The 21869-nt window shown below is 36.7% G+C and overlaps 1 protein-coding gene across 1 annotated transcript; it reads left to right on the top strand.

The window, feature by feature from the left end:
- The first annotated feature begins 3842 nt into the window (after positions 1-3842).
- On the top strand, positions 3843-21595 carry LOC102905533 (vomeronasal type-2 receptor 116-like). The gene is made up of 6 exons (XM_006992751.3): positions 3843-4039; positions 8067-8358; positions 8639-9451; positions 10791-11018; positions 18027-18150; positions 20691-21595. The coding sequence occupies exons 1-6, from the start codon at positions 3843-3845 to the stop codon at positions 21593-21595; spliced, it is 2559 nt and encodes an 852-aa protein (XP_006992813.3).
- The last annotated feature ends 274 nt before the right edge of the window (positions 21596-21869 follow it).

Genomic DNA, 21869 nt, shown 5'->3' with positions numbered 1-21869 from the left:
ATGAAAACTACCAATTTTTGTGAATTCTTTATGTATCCTGGGAGGTTGTTGAAAGTGTTTATCAGCTCTAGGAGTTCCTCGGTGGAATTTTTAGACTCACTCATGTGTAGTTTCATAATATCTGCAAATAATTATTTTTATTTCTTCATTTCAAATTTGTTTCCCCTGATCTCATTCATATATCTTGTATATCTAGGTAAGACTTCAAGTATTATATACAATAAGTATGTAGAGAGTGGACAACTTTCTCTTATGCCTGATTTTGGTGGAATTTATTTGAGTTTCTCTTAATTTATATTGATGTCAGCCATAGGTCGCTGTAAACCTTCATGATTATGTTGAGGTATGTGCCTTTTATCCCTAATTTCTCCAAGACTTTTATCATGAAGGGGTGTTGGATTCTGTAACGGATCTTTTCTGCCTCTGATGGTATGATGCTGTGTTTTTGTTTTTGAAATTTATGGAATAGATTTATTGAATTTATTAGATGGAAATATTCTGACATCTCTGGGATGAATCCAACTTGATCATGGTAGTATTTTTGATGTGTCCCTGGATTTGGTTTGGACATATTTTATTGTGTATTTTTGTACTATTGTTCATAAGGTAAATTTGCCTGTGATTCTCTTTTGTTGATATAATATAATGTGGTTTGAGTGTCAGGATGACTAGAGGTTCATGAGATGAACTGACCAATGTTCAGTCTGTTTTTATTTTTCAGGACAATTTAGGAGTATCAGCATTAACTCTCCTTTGAAAGAATTTTGAAGATTCTGTGATAAAATTCATTGGTTCTGGTGTTGCTTGGTTAGGGGAATTTTAATGATTGCTTCTGTTTCATTAATACTTAGAGTTTTGGTTAAATTGTTTATCTAACTTCAATGTAAGTCTGGTAAGTGGAATGCATTGAGAAAATATGCATATGAATGTATATTCAAGTGTTTTAGCTATAAAAATGGAAAACCACAGTTAAAATGGGAGTATATAACAGTGAGAATGAATAGCTTAAAAAATGATCACATAAACTAATGAGCATGTAGGAGATGTGGGAATTCCCATGAATGTTTGTATTGTGAGTATAAACTGAGGGCCCCATTGTGGTAAGCATATACAGATAATTCAGTCTGTAAATTTGGGAGTATTGTATAGTCCATGCATGCCTCTCCTGCAACTTTCTGGAAGTTAATAAGTTAGTGTAGCACACAGACACTTGCCTGTCCATGTTTATTTCAACATTTTTTTTCATGATATCATCTAAAATTTTGTGATTTTGTTTTTACTTCAAATATACAAAAATTCATTATTACTATTTACAATGCATTCTTATCATTTTGAAAGATTCATTCAATGAATTACTACACTTGAATATATGCACAGTGATTTTTAAGTAAACCACATATCTCAATGTTATAGAAGGTTAAAAAAAATCTTCTATGTAATTCATAATTTATTGAAAACAATGATGACATTAAACAAATAAGATTACTTGTTACAGACTTTTCTTAGACTTTTTGGAATTAAGATGAAAACCTTACAGGACTTATATGCACATAATAGAGTTGTCCTCACCCTGTGAGAATTAAAAGATTAGCAGGAATTGGGGAGAGTGTAGGAGATAATCATGTTAACTACACAGACTCCAGATTTTCAAATTTTCAGACTCTAAATGTAATGGTTTGTGTCTGTGTGTGTCTCTCTCTCTGTGTATGTGTGCTTATGCATGAACATATATAAATGAATTTATACACAAAGAGAGTAGGAGAGGTATTATTTAAGATTTGAAGATATGAGTTTACTGAGTTGGGGTAGAACATAAAGACTGTATGAAGAAAATATCACTCTTGTCTCATAAATTGAACAAGAACCCACATATCGTAAGGCGAGAAGGAGGCTGTCTGAATTGAGGAATGGAAGTGGTAGTAAGATTAGCAACAGATGTTGAGAGAGGGGCAAATACCAACAAAAGTAATTTTACACACGTATGAACGTGACATAATAAAATCTTTAAGCTATACTTTAATTAAATTAAAATAACAGCAATTATTAGACGCTAAACAATACTGGATACCAAATCAAATCTGGACTACTGGAAATTTCATTTGTCTTCTTGATTGATAAAAATTATGGGCCTTGAGGTAGATCAATTCCCAATTTTCTGAGAAAGATGCTGTCTCTAAATCTTTTGCAGGCTTTTGGTTTCATACTCCTCCCACTATGTCACATTGATGAGGCTAAATACAATGAGAAGTGTTTATTCTTACTACAACTTGATATGCCATGTTAGATTAATATCCATTTGGTGAGATGATGCTTTCTGAATAGAAAGAGAGGAGGAGTGGTTGGGGGTAAAGGCACATGTTGGTGGGGGGAAGGACTGAAAAAAGAGGAGGGAAGGGAATCTGCCATTGGGATGTAAAATAGATATATAGTTTAATTTGTTCTCTCTTCCAATGAAAGCCTCTCCCTGTCACATTCCTTTTTATCCAAATCTACCCCCTCCCCGCCCCAGGAAAGCTCATCACAGAATCAGAGGTCATGTACTTTTAAATGTTGATCTTTAAAAGTACAGTAAGTTCCAGATGAGGACACCAGCCCTGTTTGCCTCATCTCGAGTGCTAAATAAGACATATATCCACCTATAGCGAAGGCTTGCCCTATACTTTTTCTGCTTTCTCTTCAGTCCTTATCCACTGAAAGAGGCTCATCAGCCCACATTCACCAGAACACTCTCTCACTGGCAGTTCAAGGTCTAGAATGCAAACAAAAATAGATGACTAGGGAAACGGTATAAAAGAATTTACACATTAAACCCAGAGTCACTTCCCAGTTTTTATTTGCTTCTAAGGTACACAACAAGACTTATTTGTAGCCACTAATGGTAAAATGAGGAGAACATTGTAGGAAATCACAGATAAAGGAGAAGAAATAGGTCAATGTACAGAATAGATCTATGAGACTGAGGCTTGGGAAGGTAGATCATCTTTTAGAAATCAAGTATTCACCTTATCTTCTCTTTAATAATAATTGTTTAGGAGTAGGAGTGATAAATTTTATATACTTCTTTATATACTATTTGAAAGGTAGCACACAAAATCTCTATGCATCATGTTGAATATTTTTTTAAAAAATCAACATTTTTGTAATGTTGTAAAGGTAACAGTGGTTCTATAATGATCTGGATAGTTGTGGGCCTGCAAGATTCAGAATTTTTTTAATTTGGCCTGATTGATTCTCAAGACAGTGAGGCACAGGCTTTAGTTAGATATTCTGTAACTGTCACTGGTGTAACACAGGCCCCATTGTTTATGCTGTGTGGAACTGAATTGCTCTAAACATGGAGCTGCTTTTCCCTGACAGGGAATTTGTGATGCAATTCCCAGTGTGTTACCATGAATACTACTTTGTGGGTCCTTCCTGAACCATTACTGAATGTCTCAATGTGAATTATCTATCATAATATACTGACATCATTTCTGAAGGCATTAACATAAACAGATTGTTCAGGAGTCCTGGGATCAAATTTCCTCATAATAGTACCTCCAAGGAACCTTAGTTTCAACAAACATGAGTGATGTCATCAAACTACATGAGATCTCCTCATATATATTTATCAACCAAATTTAATCACATGGACATCAAATGCACAGCCCCAGGAAACAGTTTGTCCAAGATTCCTCCAGAGTTTACAAAACACCTGGAAAATAAGGAATTATGAATGCACAAGTAGCCTTTCTTTTTGCTACAGATATAAAAGCAGGTGGGAATACATGGATGACCATATAATGTGTTGATCTGAATAGCTCTTCACAATACACACTGTGTAGACATAGAGCAGGACAAAGATGTTCACTTTGATTTTCCTGTTCTTGCTCCTGAACATTCCACTTCTTGTGTCCAGTTTTATTCATCCCAGGTGTTTTTGGAAAGTGAAGCAGAATAAGAGCAAGGATGGAGACTTGTTAACATCTTGTATCTTCTCCCTTGGATCAGTGAAGAGGCCTGTCAAAAAAGAATATTTCAACCGCCTTCTGAATGTACAGTAAGTTCCTTTGCATGTTCTATGTAAATGTCATCACGAATATTTCTTGAGGGCTCTTAAGGTAAAAATTAAAGCAAAGTTTTGACTCTTTTGTCATGTTATCCTGAACTACACACCAAGAAACAACCCCCAATTCTTTTAGAGACTCATTGCTATTTTTCTACTTTTAGTTTGTTCAGGAAGTTATTCCTCCAGTTTCCCTCCTACTTATAAGGCTAGAAGCTGAGCGGGGCGGGGTATGACTTTGTATCTTGTTCCATCACATATAGCCCTTTTCTGGAGAGCGTCTGCAGCACTATAGCCAGTGATATCTTTGAGTATCATCCTATGGGTGCAAATCAGTGGGTGTTGAGTAGACTTTGTGATGACCATTTGATTATTTTGTAACTCCTAATGTATGTGTATGTGCTTGGGCAACTAAGCTTTGTGGCACCTCTATCTCCAGAGAGTTTTTACATAGATATTCAGTTATTCTCTCAAATGCTCTCTTCCTGTAGCCACACTATGCCTTCTAAAGCTGCATCAAGAATGGAAGTAGGAGAACTGTCCACTGTGAACTTCATATATGTTCCTGTTTCTCCATACTTCACTTATACACATGTATAATCATTGGACTTTAATTTCAAAGTACAATTCCTCACTTTTTCTTTATAGGAAAGAAGGAATGTATAGACTGTAAATGTTATGTTTACATTTTTCTTAAATGAAAGACTATCACTAATAGTGGTGACTTCTTACACTCCTTGTAACATGCTGAATGACAGCTGTGGCATGTGATACTTGGCAACACTTGAGAACAGTTTTATACTAGCTCAACTTTTCCATTACTTAAGAAGCATGTGTCTTCTCTCTTTTATATAAGTTGTTTTTCTCTTACATTTATATCTTGTTTACTACCTCTTATATTTCCCTTTCAGAACTTTTAATAATTATAGCTGCATATTTTACCATTTAGGCACTACACACATTTTGATTTTGTGCATTGCCAAGAGTTGTTTTCAAACACCACACTTTAGTCCACTAGGCCATTCTAATAGCTCAAGTCATTGATGTTTTTTAATGTTTAGTTTGAAGGAAGTAGTAGTTGAGTTTCACAAGTTCTAATCTCAAATTCCTGTTGACTTTTACTGAAAATTTCAATGATAATTTTCTGTGTGATAATAATGAATATTATAAGATTATTTTCATTTAAAATGTATAGATAAGTATATTTACTTAAAAATAAAGATACCACAGTGGTAACATTTCTAAGTGAGAAATAGTTTATATTCAACTCTGAGTGAATTATTAAGAGTGAAACAGTATGTTTGAGTTTTACATTTATTGGCTAGATGTTATGCAATGTGTAGAAAGACTTGGGAGTTAATATTTTCCCATAAATCTAAAAACAAAATGGTATTGTTTTATTCCTACTAACTTGTTGACCATTTTACTAGCAAACTTTATATATATTTTCCATATATTGTATTCTTTATATTCTTTTATTTTGCAAACATGTAATAATGGCACAAATAAATCTCACTGCATTTTCCTGGTGTACCTAGTTCTCAGCTGCATGATAGTGTTGTATATTTGTAACTGGAAATGTAGTTGAAAGGTGCTCAGTATAAGAAAATTTATGTTGGTACAATATACCAAGTGTGATTACATTGAACATTCCTGTGTAAACATAAAACAGATGGACAATACTAGGGTATATGCTCTTAATTTCTGCATTTGGGGAATGGAACAGATGTATACCTGTTCATTTGAGGCCAGTCCAATCTAAAGCCAAGTGTCACTGAAAACCATGAAATCCATTACCAACTTATGGCCTAAATGAGTATTTTTCATGTCCACACACACACACACACACACACACACACACACACACAGATGCACATATTTACCAAATATACTCTAGTATTGAAATTTATTTAGAAATTAAATCTTAAAAAAACATTTTGGCCAAGTGGTGGTGGCGCAAGCCTTTAATCCCTGCACTTGGGAGGCAGAGGCAGCAGGCAGATCTTTGTGTGTTCAAGGCCAGCCTGGTCTACAGAGCGAGTTCTAGGAAAGGCACAGACCTACACAGAGAAACCCTGTCTCGAAAAACAAAAAAAATTATTTGTTCCATCCATTTGCCTGCAAATTTCATGATGTCATTGTTTTTCTCTGCTGAGAAAAACACCCCATTGTATGTATGTACCAGATTTTCTTTATCTATTCTTCAGGTGAGAGGCATCTAAGTTGTTTCCATGTTCTGGCTATTATGAATTATGATGCTATGAACATAGTTTAGCATGTGTCCCTGTGGTATGATTGCACATTCCTTGGGTATATGCCCAAAAGTGTTATAGCTGAGTCTTGAAGAGGATTTATTACTAATTTTCTGAGAAAACACCACACTGATTTCCAAAGTGGCTGTATAAATTTGCACTCCCATGGAACTAGAAAATGGCATCCTGAGTGAGGTAACCCAGACTCAGACGGACAAACATGGTGTGTACCCACTCACTAGTAGATACAAGATATAAAACAAAGAATACTAGACAACGACCCACAAATCCAAAGAAGATAACTAACATGGAAGTACCAAAAAGGGATGCTTGGATTGCCCTGGGAAGGGGAAATAGATGAGATCTCCATGAGTAAGCTGGGGATGAGGGGTGGGCAATGGAGGGTAGGAGATAGTCATGAGAACATAAAGGAATGGAATGGTTGAGCTGGAACAGGGATAGAGTGGGAAACTAATGAAAGAGATACAATGATAGAGGGAGATATCATGGGGATAGAGAGAAATCTGGTGCTAGTGAAGTTGCCAGGAATCCCCAAGGATGACCCCAGCTTGGACTACTAGAAATAGTGGAGAGGGTGCCTGATCTGAACTGGCTTACCCCAGTGATCCGACCAGTGAATACCTTAACTGTCATCAAAGACCTTTATTCCAATGACTGATGGAAGCAGATGCAGAGATCCACAGCCAAACACCAGGCAGAGCTCCAGGAGTCTGGTCAAAGATAGATTCTATGAGCAATTGTATCAAGATCATGATGGGGAAACCTGCAGAGACTAAAAACTAGTGGGAACTCATGAAAGTTCGATCAATGGCTGTGCAGTCTGCATGAGACTGGACTAGGCCCTCTGCATGGCAAGACCATTGTGTAGCTTGATCTTCTTGGGGGCCCCCTGCCAGTAGGATCAGAATCCATCCCTGGTGCCCAAGGGGGCCTTTTGGAGCCTACTACCTATGATGGGGCACCTCATGCAGCTTTGAGGCAGGGAGAAGGGCTTGGACTTGCCTCTACTGGATGTGCCTCCCCATGGGAGGCCTTGCCTTCTTAAGAGGGGGGAAGTGACAGGTGCATTGGGAGAGGAAGGGGGGAGCAGAAGGAGGGAAGAGAGGGATCTTTAATTGGTGTATAAAATGACTGAAACATTTTTCTTAATTAAAAAAAAAAAACATTTTGTGCCTGCAGTAGATAAGTCACAAAGAAAAACCAGCAAGATGAGGCTGGGCATGAGGGGATATGTTAACTGTATTGCCCACTAATTATAATGAACTGTAAGTACAGGAGCCAAACATGACCCGAGAAAGATCACTGTGCACTCACCAGTCATTCTTTGAATGCCTTCATACAATTCAGTTTGTTTCATAAAAAATACCAGAAACTTGGTTGACACATCACATGTATTTTTCATATTGCCCAATAATTTCAAAATGAAAACACGATTAGTTTTACTGTTTGGTCAAACCTGTGCCACTGTACTTATCTTCTGAGAAAGCACTTGAAAACCAGAGATGGAAAGTGCTCACTATGGAAGATGCTAATGTGTCCTTATATTTACTGGAGACACACTCTGATGAACTTTTAAAATTTTAGCAAGCTTTCAGCTTCTTATGTTACCCCAGCCTCACAACACAGGACAATTGTTTCAAACTTTGGGCAAGTTTGGGAATGCACTCCAGTATAGGATAGTCCTTGTACTGACTACAAATGATCATCTGTAGATCTCTGTTTGTAATAATCATTGTATCCTTCTACAGAACACCAACTGCAAGCTACAAGTTTGTTCTGGCCTTGGCATTTTCCATTGATGAAGTCAACAGGAACTCTAATCTTTTACCAAATGTGTCTCTGGTGTTTGAATTACCAGCAGGGGGTTGTCATCCTGTGTCACAATTACACAGCCTCATACATAATTCTGAACAAAGCCAGGAAGCTCCACCTAATTATGTCTGTTATGAAGACATCGGGTGTGCAATGCTGCTTACAGGACCTTACTGGGCAACATCTGTCATAATGTGGAAAATCATGGATCTCTACCAATCTCAGCAGGTGAGGATTTTTTGGTGGGTTTGCAAGAAATGCCATGTCTGTTGATACCATTCCCAGATGCTAAGAAGAGTGTGAGGAGGAGACTGGCCTCACACTTATGTCAAACTGTGTAGTGCAAGGGTACAGTTCAGAGACTTGATGGGACTTCCACATTTCCTTGTGTAAACGGAGATGAGGGTAGAAATAGTAGGTAAGGGGAGGTTTCTTGAACCCCTTGGCAGAATAGTGTTTATAAGTTCTTAAGAGTGTGTGCTACCTCATGCTGTTGCCTGTGTCCTAGTTACTTCAGCTCACCTATGGACCCTTTCATCCTATCCTGAGTGATTGTGAACAATTTCCATATCTGTATCAGATGGCCCCCAAGGACACATCACTAGCCCAAGCCATGATTTCTTTGATGCTTCACTTCAGTTGGAACTGGATTGGGCTGGCCATCTCAGACAATGATCAAGGTATTCAATTTCTCTCATATTTGAGAACAGAGATGGAAAAAAATACAGTCTGCTTTGCCTTTGTAAACATGATCCCGGTTAACATGGAGTTATACATGTCAAGAGCTGAAGTGTATTATAACCAAATCATGACATCATCCACAAATGTAGTTATCATTTATGGAGACACAGACAGTACTCTAGCTGTGAGCTTTAGAATGTGGGAATCTCTAGGTATACAGAAAATATGGGTCACCACTTCACAGTGGGATGATATTACAAGTAATAGAGACTTCACACTTACCTCATCTCTTGGAACAATAACTTTTGCTCATCACCATACTGAGATTTCTGGTTTTAAAAATTTTGTTCAGACATTGACCCATGTCAGATACTCAGATGAATACCTGGCAAAGTTGGAGTGGATGAAATTTAACTGTGAAGTAGCAGAATCTAAGTGGAAGACACTGAAGAATTGTTCAACCAATGCCTCACTGGAATGGCTGATGGTACAAACTTTTGACATGGCCTTTAATGATGCCAGTTATGATTTATACAATGCTGTGTATGCTTTGGCCCATGCCCTTCATGAGAGACTTCTTCAACAACAAGTAAATCAGCCAATGGACAATGGGAAAGAACACAATTTTAACTGTTTGAAGGTAGTGTTATTTCTATTGGAAGGTTTCCTGTGTTATAAATGTTATAGCACTCAAGAGTCAGTCAGATGCCCAAATCTAGTGTATTAATAAATATTCCCATTAGAAAGATTTATGAACATTTTTCCTGTTGAGGAAGTAAATCTGGATGTTGGTATAAATCTCTAATACTAAGGCAATCATTTGGAAGACACAATTTATCAGTAGAAATCAGTGATTTTGTTAGAGAGCTCCTGAATATCATCACACTGTTCTTATAGTGGAAACAGATCAGTCCTTCCCCATTAATGCTCTACATTAACTTATTAATTATAAAATACATGGTAGTCAGTGTAGGAGTTGGTTTTCAAAAGCATTCTTAACTGAATCCACCTGCACTCTAGGTTTGGGGACCTCACTTATAACTCTGAGAGTAATTACACATGAAATTGTTCTGTGATTCAGTTCAGTACATACATGTGTATTCATGTACATGAATGGGTGTTTCTCAGTGTGTATGAATGCATGTTTTTGTGCTTCTATGTATCTGTGTATATATCTGTATTGCTTTGTGTGTATGTGTGTCAGTCTAGCTGCATACCTACCTGTCTGTTTGTAGTAGTGAACATAAATTTGCCTGATGTCAATGTCTTTCTGTATGGGTGTTGTTTTTCTGTGTATTTTCCTATGTGTGTTTTGTATGTTTCTGTGTATTTACTTGCATATATGTTGCTGTGTATATGTGAGTGGGTGTCTGTGTCAGAATGTCTTTTGATATGTGCATAAATTGAACTGTGTCAATGTGTCTGTGTGGTTGTCTGTATCTTGGTATGTCTCCCTGTGTGTGTTTGTCTGAGACTATGTGTATGTGTGGGCCTGTGTATAAGTTTTCTATATTTATCTTTCTATGTGTCAGTTTAAGTGTATAAGTCTCTCTGTCTATGTGTGCCAGTATGTTCATATGTGTGTGTTGGCATGTGGTGTGTGTGTGTGTGTGTGTGTGTGTGTGTGTGTGTGTGTGTGTGAGTGTGTGTGTAAATGAGTATGTGGGAGTATTAGGTATTTATATCTGTATGGATGTGCATATCTCTGTGTTTAGCTGTGTTGGTGTATGTGTGTCTGTGTTTGTGTATAGTCCATATCTATGTTTTGTTTCTGAATGTATGTCTATGCTTGTGTCCCATAATTTTCTTTGAGAGAATTAAAATGATAGGAACATTATTAAAAGTTTATTTTCCATTTGCTTTCATGGAGATTTCTACCCTTGGCCCCTTCAATAAAGTTTCCTTTAAGATGAAACTGAGATATGTTTTCTGACTTCCAGTAAGGGCACATTCAATATAGAATGGTGACTGTCTTTCAGCTGCACTCCATTCTGAGGAAGACTCACTTCACTAATCCTGTTGGGGAAAAAGTAAATATGAATGAGAAAGAAAAACTACAACCAGATTATGACATTTTTCAGACTTGGAATTTTCTACAAGGTCTTGGAATTAAGGTGAAGATAGGGATTTTTAGCCCATATTTTCCTCATGGTCAACAGATCCGTTTATCTGAATATAGGAAATGGTGGCCCACAGAAAGTGGACAGGTGGGTCTGACCTAACTGTACTGACTTACATTACACAGTAGTAACGTGTCAAGTGTAATGGGTAGCCATTCCAGCTTTAATCTGGAAGCTCCAACCCTGGTCAGCAAGGCCTCTTCCTCTGTTGGTCCACCAGCTTGACCACCCCTAGTTCTTCAGGTCTTCTCGGAGCCGTACCAGTCCCTCAGTGCATCTCTTTGGAAGCCTGGCTAGCTCAGTCGGTAGAGCATGAGACTCTTAATCTCAGAGTCATGTGTTCAAGCCACATGCTGGGTGCCAGATATTGCTGAAATTATTAAGGCCACTCCACGTAGTTAAATGGGAGATTTATTTTGTAGGGTAACTTACAAGTGAAAGGATAGGGAACAGGGTCTGGGAAAGGTGTAGCACAGTCCGGCCTTGTTCTCTGGAGAACTCTGCTCAGTCTACCTCCAGCATCTAGGGTCCAGGAACCAAGAGAGCCTGCGCATCCGGATCCTGGGTCTTCAGGGTCCTCTCTCCACCCCACCTTGTAGAGTGGACAGTTACTGAAGCCTCAATGGGGGATGGAACTTCCAGATAAAAGCTGGAATGGCTACCCACTACAGTCAAGTCTGTCCATTTGTTCTTCCTTGTAACTCAGTAAAATGAAAGAGATTGTCACACTAAGAACCAGTCTCTGGCCTCCTATGTTATCTCTCTTCTTTTTACTTTTGATGTTATAGTTTATGTAATTCTTTGATTATTTTAGACATACACAGAGTGTATTTTATATCATATCAGAAACTGTTTATGATTTTAATATAAGTATATACTGGTTATAACCAATGTTTAATATTATTTCCAGTAAAGTGAGCAATATTCTCTTGGTACCATTCTGATTACTACATAGTGATTTTCTCCTGTATGCTGAACATCAGGCACAGATGATGAAAAGACTTAGACTGATTGTAAGGATAGAGTCAAGTCAACATGCATGCAATATTAATTTTTATGATATAATTTTCTGCAAACCTTCTTACAAAAAGATCCTTTATTATCAACACTTCTAACCATAAATTAACATTTTCATATTAGGTGTTCTATAATTAAATCATCCATATTAGGTATTCTATAATTAAATACTCACTTTTTCCTTCTTTTTTTAAAGGTAGGTATGGGTATTTTATCTGCATGTATGTCTGTTGAACATTTGCATTTCTAGTACATAAGAATGTCAGAAGAATGATTCAAGTTACTGAGAACATGATAGACCTTAGTGCCAGTCAGAGGGTCCAGAAAATCAAACTTGAGTCCTGTTCATGAGCAACAATTGTAATTACCAGTTGAACCATTTCTCCAGCCCTGAATTATAACGTCAATGAAATGTCACAGTAGGGAACTTTGCTTTTTCCCCATAATTCTTGCATAGTTCATTCAAAATAACAAGATTGTGCCTACTTTCGTTCTCTGTATGGGAGCAACTGGTAGTAATAAACTTTCATGATAATTGTAAATGTCACTGTCCATCTCTGGATGAGGGTAGGGTCTGAAGTGACTGCATGTAAGAGCAGTGATGGAGAAATCAGACTAGAGGATACTTTCAACTTTTGTTTTAGAAGTGATGGTCAGAGAGGAAACATATCTCTGTATGACTTGTCCTATTATGAAAACTTGCAGCTCTCACAGGCTTTATGTGTACACAAAATTATTTCCTCATATTTTTAATCATTGATTATAAAGTCTTTTCATGGCATATACTTTTTCTAAAGTCTTCCATGATTACAGAAGCATATTAAAATAAAAGAAACAAAACCAGCAAACAGCAAATTTCATTTAGAACTAAAATCTAACATTATGATAAAATCAATTCTTTTAACTCAGTTACTGTTTAAAATTGGTGTTATAAATCTTTGTGGTTACAGTAAAACTACGCAGGATATCTCTATGTAAGTTTGACTAAGTTAACACATAAGAATTAATTTCCTACTACCTGTTATTCTATTAATTTACTATAATGGATATTTGATCTTTCTACAGAAATCTAATTCCTCCTTCCCTTGCTTAAATTCTTTCTTTTAAATTTGACATAAGACCATCATCCTTTCCCTTGACCTCTAAAATACCATGTACTTCTCTTTATTCTTTTTACAATCAGAGAAATCCTGATGTGACAAGTCTCCTCAAGAAGCTAGGCAGTACACTGATACAAAATATTTCTGTTTGTGTCTCTGTCATAAACTTTTGTTTCAATATGGCCTTTAACTTTATTACAATCCAATAGAGTAAAAAAAACATCAAGGTTCCTAAAACAGCAGTACCAAGACTTGTCATTAATTTTATAATCAAAATTCTGTCCTGTAAATAATAGTTGTGTGTTTCTTTGGCAATACATGAAATAAAATTATTCAGTTATAGTTTGTCAACTTTTAAAACTTGCTTAATTTTTCTTCTTTAATTTCTTTTTCCAAATCCTATGCCTCATGCTTACTAATACCTATACTATTACCTAAGAGTAATAGGTTCTATAGAAAATTCAATTTCTTGCATAGCTAATTCTCCTAGGGAACCACCATAATTTTTTTCTCTTCAACATCAGTTTTTATAAAAATTGTTATATTATCCCAGTGCTAGCCTTCAGTTGTGGCCCCTTATCAGCAAGAAATTCAAACATTAAAATGTCAAAGATACAGGCAAGAGCTTTGTAGCAAATTCCACCAAACGCAGTGAAGGGTCAGTTCAATTCATTCAAGAACTGTGGAATTATTAAGCAATGCTTTCAAGATATTTAGCATGGCCATATCCCCTTTTTCTTTAAAGCTGTGAAGCATGAAATTCAACAGTTAAGGCCTGTAAACCTTTTCCTAGCTGTCTTATAATGACTGGGAATAAACAAACAAACAAACAAACAAACCCCCAAAATTATGAAATTGCTGATGCCCAAATTAACAAAACAGGACCCAGAGTTGGCATGTCCCACATGGGATTGTATAACCAGCAGTAAAGGAAATATCCCATTATGTGTCCTGGGCATACTAGTAGGCATGGATTCTGATGTGGGTGGTTTTAAGATATCCAATTCAAACTGACCAACTATAGAGTAGGTTGAATATTAAAAAAACTAACCTCAGGAAACTCTTCAGGCTTCATCTGAGGTGATATTTAGATTGTTCAGATAGTATAAAGTTTACAGTTAATGATCTTCCTCAGAGTAATGAGAAGAGTTATTTGCATGGAAACTCACACATGGACTAAAGGTGTAGCTATTGAGCTAAATATCCATTCAGAGGGTAGTAATGAAATATCATTTCTGTTCTTACCACAGCTCTGTTGAACATTACTAAAGCATCCAGTTGAAGAATTAACGGGATTAAAAACAATTCAACAAGTGCTCTGCTCCTAATCATGCAAATCCCAGTGCAGAAACAAACAAACATAATCATAAAGATACCCAAGCAAAATAACTCTAAATGTTATAACAATAGACTTAAATGCAAGTATTTTCAATGACATTTAAACAAAGAATTCAAAGAATGATTGTAAGAATGTACCAAAAAAAATCCCTGAAGTGTCTAGAAGAATAAAATGCTATAACAAAAAAATCACTGAGTGAGCATGTATCCAAGGAAATCATAAAAGACACAAAATAATGAAAAATTCAAAATAAAATATTTGAAGGAAAAGCTAATTAAATCAAAGGAAAAAACAGTGAAAATTCTCATCTAGATCATCTATCAGGCTGAAGATAGGATAGCAAGATTTGAACACCAGCTATGCTTAAGAAAATTCAAACAATGACAAAGGTAAAACAATACCAAAGAAAGAAAAACATAGAAGATCAAGGAGATATGATTAGAAGATCAAATTTACAAATCATGGACACTAAAAGAATCAACATTTTATCCAGTAAAATATAGGTATAAATTTCCAAAATGCAATGAGATATGTGGCCATCCAGATACAGTAGTTATTTAAATACCAAACACTTAACACCAGAAAAGATCAAGGCCTTGAAATACGTTACTTAAAATTGTTTTGTAACAAGGAGAAGAAATGGAAGTCTGCAGGAGAGAAGCCCCAGTCATAGAAAAGCCCCATCTAGATAACAGCAGATTCCACCACGGACATGTTTAAAGAAGCAGAATATCCTTTCTGCTTTCCTTTCCTTTCCTCTTTCCTTTCCTTTCCTTTCCTCTTTCCTTTCCTTTCCTCTTTCCTTTCCTTTCCTTTCCTTTCCTTTCCTTTCCTCTTTCCTTTCCTTTCCTTTCCTTTCCTTTCCTTTCCTTTCCTTTCCTTTCCTTTCCTTTCCTTTCCTTTCCTTTCCTTTCCTTTCCTTTCCTTTCCTTTCCTTTTGTTCTCTTTCCTTTTGTTTTTCTTTTCTTCTTTCTTTTTTTTTTTCAAGACAGAGTTTCTCTGTGTAGGCTGTCCATCAAACTCACAAAGATCCACCTAGCTCTGCCTCCCAAGTGCCTCCCAGCCCATGATGCATTTCTAACACGCAGGGACATAACTTCCAAGCTGAGTTACTATACACAGTAAGATATCGCTAATAATAGAAGGAAACAGATGGAAGTTGAACAATGAACACAATTACAACAATTCATAACCACTGAAACAAGCAGTAACTTGAAGAACCCCTTCACTGAAAAGCAAGATGAACACAAGAGATCAAAGGAATGAATAGACAGCACTTAAATAACAGTCCGAAAATCAGCTACCAGAAAACTATCCAGTATTGAATAAGAGCAAATGGAAAATAATTTTCTGTAATAATTAGGTGTTAATGGTCACCTTTTATCAAAACACACAGACAACAACATTAGTTTAAGAAAGTTACTCTGGTATCAATATGGGAATCAAATATATGCATTTTGAATATTTCCCACATTTTGGAGAGAGCAGTTCTACAAAATGTGGGAAAATATTGAAGTGAAGTGAAATAGAAAAAAATTAGAGACAATCTCTTTGATAGTTATGGATGAAACAATTTTTCACTGAACACCTTCCAAGAAAACTCAAAAACACAAGAGAAAGATCAATCTCTGAGCCAAGATGACTTCATTTCAGGGATGCAAGCACGGTTCACATAGGCAAGTCAGAGTGTAAGATATCACATAATAAACATAAGAATACAATTATATTATTATCCAAAAATGTGCAGAAAGGAATCTTAAAAACCTATCAACTACTCAGATTTAAAAAACAAAACAAAGCCTGAAAGAATAGAAGGAACACATGTTGACATAATAAGGTTTTCTATGGCAAAACTATTGGCAGCATTGTACTACATGAAGAGAAAATAAAAGAATGTCCATAAAAATCAGAAATTAGGATAGCTGTGTGTGGACAGATGTACATGTCTTAATCCTAGCTCATTGTAAGCGGAGGCTAAAAAATTCTATGTCCCCTTGTAGCTAGCCTGGCCTACATAGTGAGTTCAGACAAGCCAGAACTGCATATGGAAACACTGCCTTAAATAAATAAAAAGAAATTCAATTATTATTTAAAAATAGTTCTTAAAACATTGGTGAAAGGAAAAAAATACAAAAAAGAAGAAAAAATTGTCACCTGGTCTAGGTAGGGAGTTGAAGTCAACCAACCCTAAACAGTGAGACCCAACTATGACAACAAAAACAGAAAAGAAGATGTTGTAGTTGCCCATATTTTTGGAGAACTTGTGATGACCCTGTCTGTGTATAGGAGACACAACAAAGGATATTAGAATTAGGAACTTTTTGGTGCACAAGAGAGATTTCAATCACCATATTCATGGTAATACATAGATATATACATATTTTTTAAATTTAAAAAATCCATTGATTGATATTAAACAACCTAACATGCATTGAGATTCCTCCTCCTTTTACAGTCTTTGTAGCGACTTTTCATATTAGGAAACACTCCACCTTCCAGCTCAATACACATCAACTCAGCATTTCTTCACCACAAATATTCTGGTTTCTGCCTATTCAACAGTTTCCTTATAATTTGTCATGGTTTGCAGTGGTAATTTGCTATAGGTCGTTGTTACTATCTGAAATTTGAGCAGATATCTCCCCTGTTGCAGATATCCATGCATTCTAGCTTGCTACTCTGTTGCTGTGATTAACCATAAGCAATGTGAGGAGGAATGGTTGACTTGGCTCATGGGTTATAGTCAAGGGAGGAAAAGGAAAGAATCTGGAGACTGCAGCTAAAGCAACAGCCCCCCCCCCCAAAGGAACACTGTTTACTAGCTTGATTGTTTGATTTTTCATACAGCCCTGCTTGGGAATGGCACTGCCCAAAGTGGGCTGGACACTCCTACATAAATTACCCAATAATAATATGTTTTACCGATATGACAGGATAGTCCAATGCAACAAGTTATATTTAGTTAAGATTTCCTCTATCTTTTAAATGTACTTTGTGTCATGTTGATGAAAACTAACTAGAATTTGCAGCTTGAAAGGTCTATAGTGTTTTCATAGAGTGAACAACTCATTCTTCCTCCTAAATATTTAAGATTGGGAGGTGTAGCAGGGTCCTTTGCTGTTGTTCTCTTTGGGGGCGGGAGGCAAGTAGGCGCAGAGTCAAACCATACAGACTCTGAAAGAATGTGGAAACTACAAGCTCAGTTTATTCAGGAAGAGGCAAGCCTTATATACCCTCCACCCCACCCTCGGGGGAGGTCTAATGAATACTCATCAGCTGGTATGACTTTGCTGCCTCTCATTGGTCCAGGTCATCTCCAGATCATGTTTCAGCTGCTGTTGCTAAGACCATCAGGCAGACCCAGGCTGGCTCTCGGAAAGTATCTTTCTTACTTGTATGGGCCCTCTGGCCCTCAAGCCTGTTAGGGATGAATTATCCCACAGGGAAGCAACTCAATTTTTTATCAGTTTGTCTCCTTACATTCATATGTTTGACATTACATAACTTACAAAGTGAAATGTGATAACTCATGTGGTCTATATAAAATAAGTGAAATGATATTTCAATATGCTAATATAATCCATTAATGGAATGGGTAGGTAAAACTCCTCATATCAGCTTGTGTCTAATTTTCTACAGATGCCACCCTCTGTATGCAGTGCTGATTGTGGTCCTGGATTCAGAAAATATGGGCAGGAGGGAATGGCAGCCTGCTGTTTTAATTGCATCCCTTGCCCCCAAAATGAAGTTTCTAATGAGACAAGTGAGTGTTTGCTTTTGAAAAAATATCCTTCACATTGGCCCTCCTTTCTCCCTTCATACTAGTATTCTGAAGGTGTTTAATATGCAACTACTCAAGTCAAATACATCATTTTTCTAAGTTAGTCTTTGTAGGAATGTAATCAATTACAATGTCCCATAAAGTAACACCATGACATACATCTTAGACTCATTGTAAATTCTTGGCAGGTGAATTTTATGAAAGATACATTTTATTATCAAACTGTAGTGTCAGAAAATTCTACACAACATTTTTCTTAGTCATTAAACTCCTCTAAAATAACATGTAGACAAGATTCAGATCATGAATCTTGAAAATAGTTTTATTTTTTGGCATGTATTTATGTGACCCCATGTAAGGTCATGCACACCATGTATGTACAGGAGCCCATAGAAAACAGAATAGGTTATCAGGTGCACTGACCTCTGTCATGTGTGTGATGGGAACCAAATAAAATACAAGTCCTCTGTAAGGCTAATGAAATGGGAAAATAATTACGTGGAAACCCATCAGAAACTTCAAAGTTTGAGACCAAAGACTTAGTATTATATCCAGAGACCTGTTTCAAAGGTTCAATGTCATTGAAAATTGAGGAAAGTGAGAATACATGTTGACATATGATGTGGATAATATGAGTAGTCCTATACTCAGTGTTTTTATATACAGTACCCAGGTACTACTGTCACAAAATAATAGAATAAAATGATTTTTATGAAGCACAGTTAGCCACAATAATTCAAAATGTCTTGTCACCTACACAGCCCATATTTGTCAAATAATTATTTGATTAAGGACTGCTAAATACAAGTGGCAAACACACAGTTTTTCTCTCAATGCTCTGTAATTTAACAAAATAAAATGAAAGTACTCAAAGGACATTTATGGCCAGTGAGATAGATCAGCAGTTAAAACCCTTGCAACTAAAGCCGATGACCTGAGTTTATCCCCATGTTTCACATAGTAGGAGAAAGTTGCCTACTTCTAGACATGCCTTCTGATTTCCATGTACTCCCATGTACAACATTCACTAAAATAATTAAGCAAAGTGTAATGAAATTGTTTTAAATGTAAAAACAATTAAGAATAAAGGGTATTTAAACAATAAATACAACAAATTAAACAAAATATTTTTGTTACTTTATGTGTATGTATGTGAGATGGATGGTTATGTCTACCCAAGTGCAGATGCAGGTGAGAGGGATCCGATGTTCCTGTAGTTAGAGTGACAGGCAGTTATGAGAGACCTGCTATGAGTTCTGGGGATTGAAGTTGTGTCTCCTGCAATAGCAATACATTATTTCCACAGCTGAGCCAAGTTTCTAGTTCCTTAAACAATTTTGTGGATAGCTTGTGCCCTTAATTGTATTGTTATAGATAAAATGACTTAAAATCCTGGAAACTTATCATTACTTTCTGCAATTACCCAAGGATTAAGCTCAATTGAAATCACAATTCTTACCTTTGCAACAGTGGGTGTTACAAATAATGGGGGAATATTGCTCAACATAAACATTGTGTGTTATAATTCCTGTTTAAGCATATTGTGTTATCTTACTCATACTATTTATCACTGCTTACTTATCCTGAGTATACATGCATAGTCTCAGAATATCCCAGAGATGGAAATTAGGTAAGTTGCAAGGTGCTGTCTGCTTCTAAGTAATGGAATCAAGATGTAGTGATTTTTAGTGCTAAGTATATAGAGAGGATTCTATCTTCAGTAAAGAGTTTTGGCTTTTTGAAAACAATTCATGAGAGTTGGGTGACTGTGCTTCCAGATGAAGACACAAATGGGGGCATATTTATGTAAATTTTTACCCTTTGCTGTTTTCACACATTAATACACATTAATACTAAATTCATATAACATCCACAATTCATGCTTACCCTCTTGCTTTCCCCATGTAAGTCCAGGCATTCTCAAGTTCACGAGATCTTCTATTCCTTTTAAATGCTCACACATATATAAATATTTGTAAGCACATACAATCAACATATTTGATTTAGTGTTGCTTGTATGTCAGCGTGTTTGGACTGGCAAATTCACACTAGAAAATGTATCATAGAGCTTGTCCCAGTAGAAGTCATCATCTCCATCTCTCATGAGCATAGCATTCATAAAAGGAACAAAGATCTCAGGACGCACTGAATTGAAGGGATCTGTGATGTTAAAATACACTCAGAAAAATTGTGGTCAATGAATTTAGCTTCTGTGATTTCACCAGTGTAAATATTTTATCATCACATCTAGAATGCACTAGAAATATCTCTGCTTTCTGAAAACATGATTAATGATCTCATCAATACAGTTAATTGGACAAAACAAGTGACACTTTAGTTTCATTACTCATAAAGATAATGAATATTACTAAATGGAAGCATTGCCATGCAGCCATGTAATTCCATTACATCCTCAGGAACAAAATGCAGATATTGCAAAACTTTGTCAAAATCCAAAATGGAAATTTTCTGTCAGTAAAGATTCTGAAACTGAACTAATAACACTACCCTTTGTCCATCAGATTTGCATCAATGTGTGAAGTGTCCAGAGGACCAGTATGCCAATACAGGACAGACCCTGTGCACTGACAAAGCTGTGATCGTTATGACCTATGAGGACCCACTGGGGTTGGCTCTTGCCTTAATGGCCTTGTGCTTCTCTGCATTCACAGTTCTGATTCTTGGGGTCTTTGTCAAACACCATGAAACTCCCCTTGTCAAGGCCAATAACCGGAATCTCAGCTACATCTTACTCATCTCACTCATCTTTTGTTTCCTTTGCTCCTTGCTCTTCATTGGCCATCCCAACTCAGCTACCTGCATCCTGCAGCAAATCACATTTGGAGTTGCATTCACTGTGGCTGTTTCAACTGTGTTGGCCAAAACAATTACTGTGCTTTTGGCTTTCAAAGTCACAGTCTCTGGAAGAAGGATGAAGTATTTCCTGGTTTCAGGGGCACCAAACTACATCATTGCCATCTGCACTCTCATCCAAATTATTCTCTGTGCAATCTGGCTGCGAGTTTCTCCTCCCGCTGTTGACATTGATACACACTCTGAGCACGACCATATCATAATCATGTGCAACAAGGGCTCAGCTACTGCATTCTACTATGTCTTGGGATACCATGGCTCCCTTGCCTTAGGGAGCTTCATTGTGGCTTTCTTGGCCAGGAATCTCCCTGACACATTCAATGAAGCCAAGTTGCTGACCTTCAGCATGTTATTGTTCTGCAGTGTCTGGGTCACCTTTCTCCCAGTCTACCACAGCACCAAGGGTAAGGTCATGGTGTCTGTGGAGGTCTTCTCCATCTTGACCTCCAGTGCAGGCTTATTGGGATGCATCTTTGTTCCCAAGTGCTACATAATTTTATTAAGACCAGAGAGAAATTCTCTTAAAAAATTAAAGGAGAAAGCATTTTCTTGATCTCACTTTTCATAAATACTAACAGAAATGTGTGGTGATATTTTATTTGTCCTGAAATGTGATATTTTATTTGTGCTTTAATAAATAAATCTTGCCTGGAGATCAGAGTAAAAAGCCAGTCATTATAAGTGAGTAAAAAAGTCATGCAATGTTAGCACATGCCTTTAATCCTATCATTTGGGAGGCAGGGATCTGTCTGGATCTATGTGAGTTTAAGGCCACACTGGGAACAGAGTCAGGAATAGTGGCACATGCCTTAAATCCCAACACTAGT

This window comes from Peromyscus maniculatus, chromosome 1 (genome assembly GCF_049852395.1).
Source record: "Peromyscus maniculatus bairdii isolate BWxNUB_F1_BW_parent chromosome 1, HU_Pman_BW_mat_3.1, whole genome shotgun sequence".
NCBI lineage: Eukaryota > Metazoa > Chordata > Mammalia > Rodentia > Cricetidae > Peromyscus > Peromyscus maniculatus.
The sequence above is the reverse complement of the archived record's forward strand: the minus strand, read 5'-3'. Positions and strand labels throughout refer to the sequence as shown.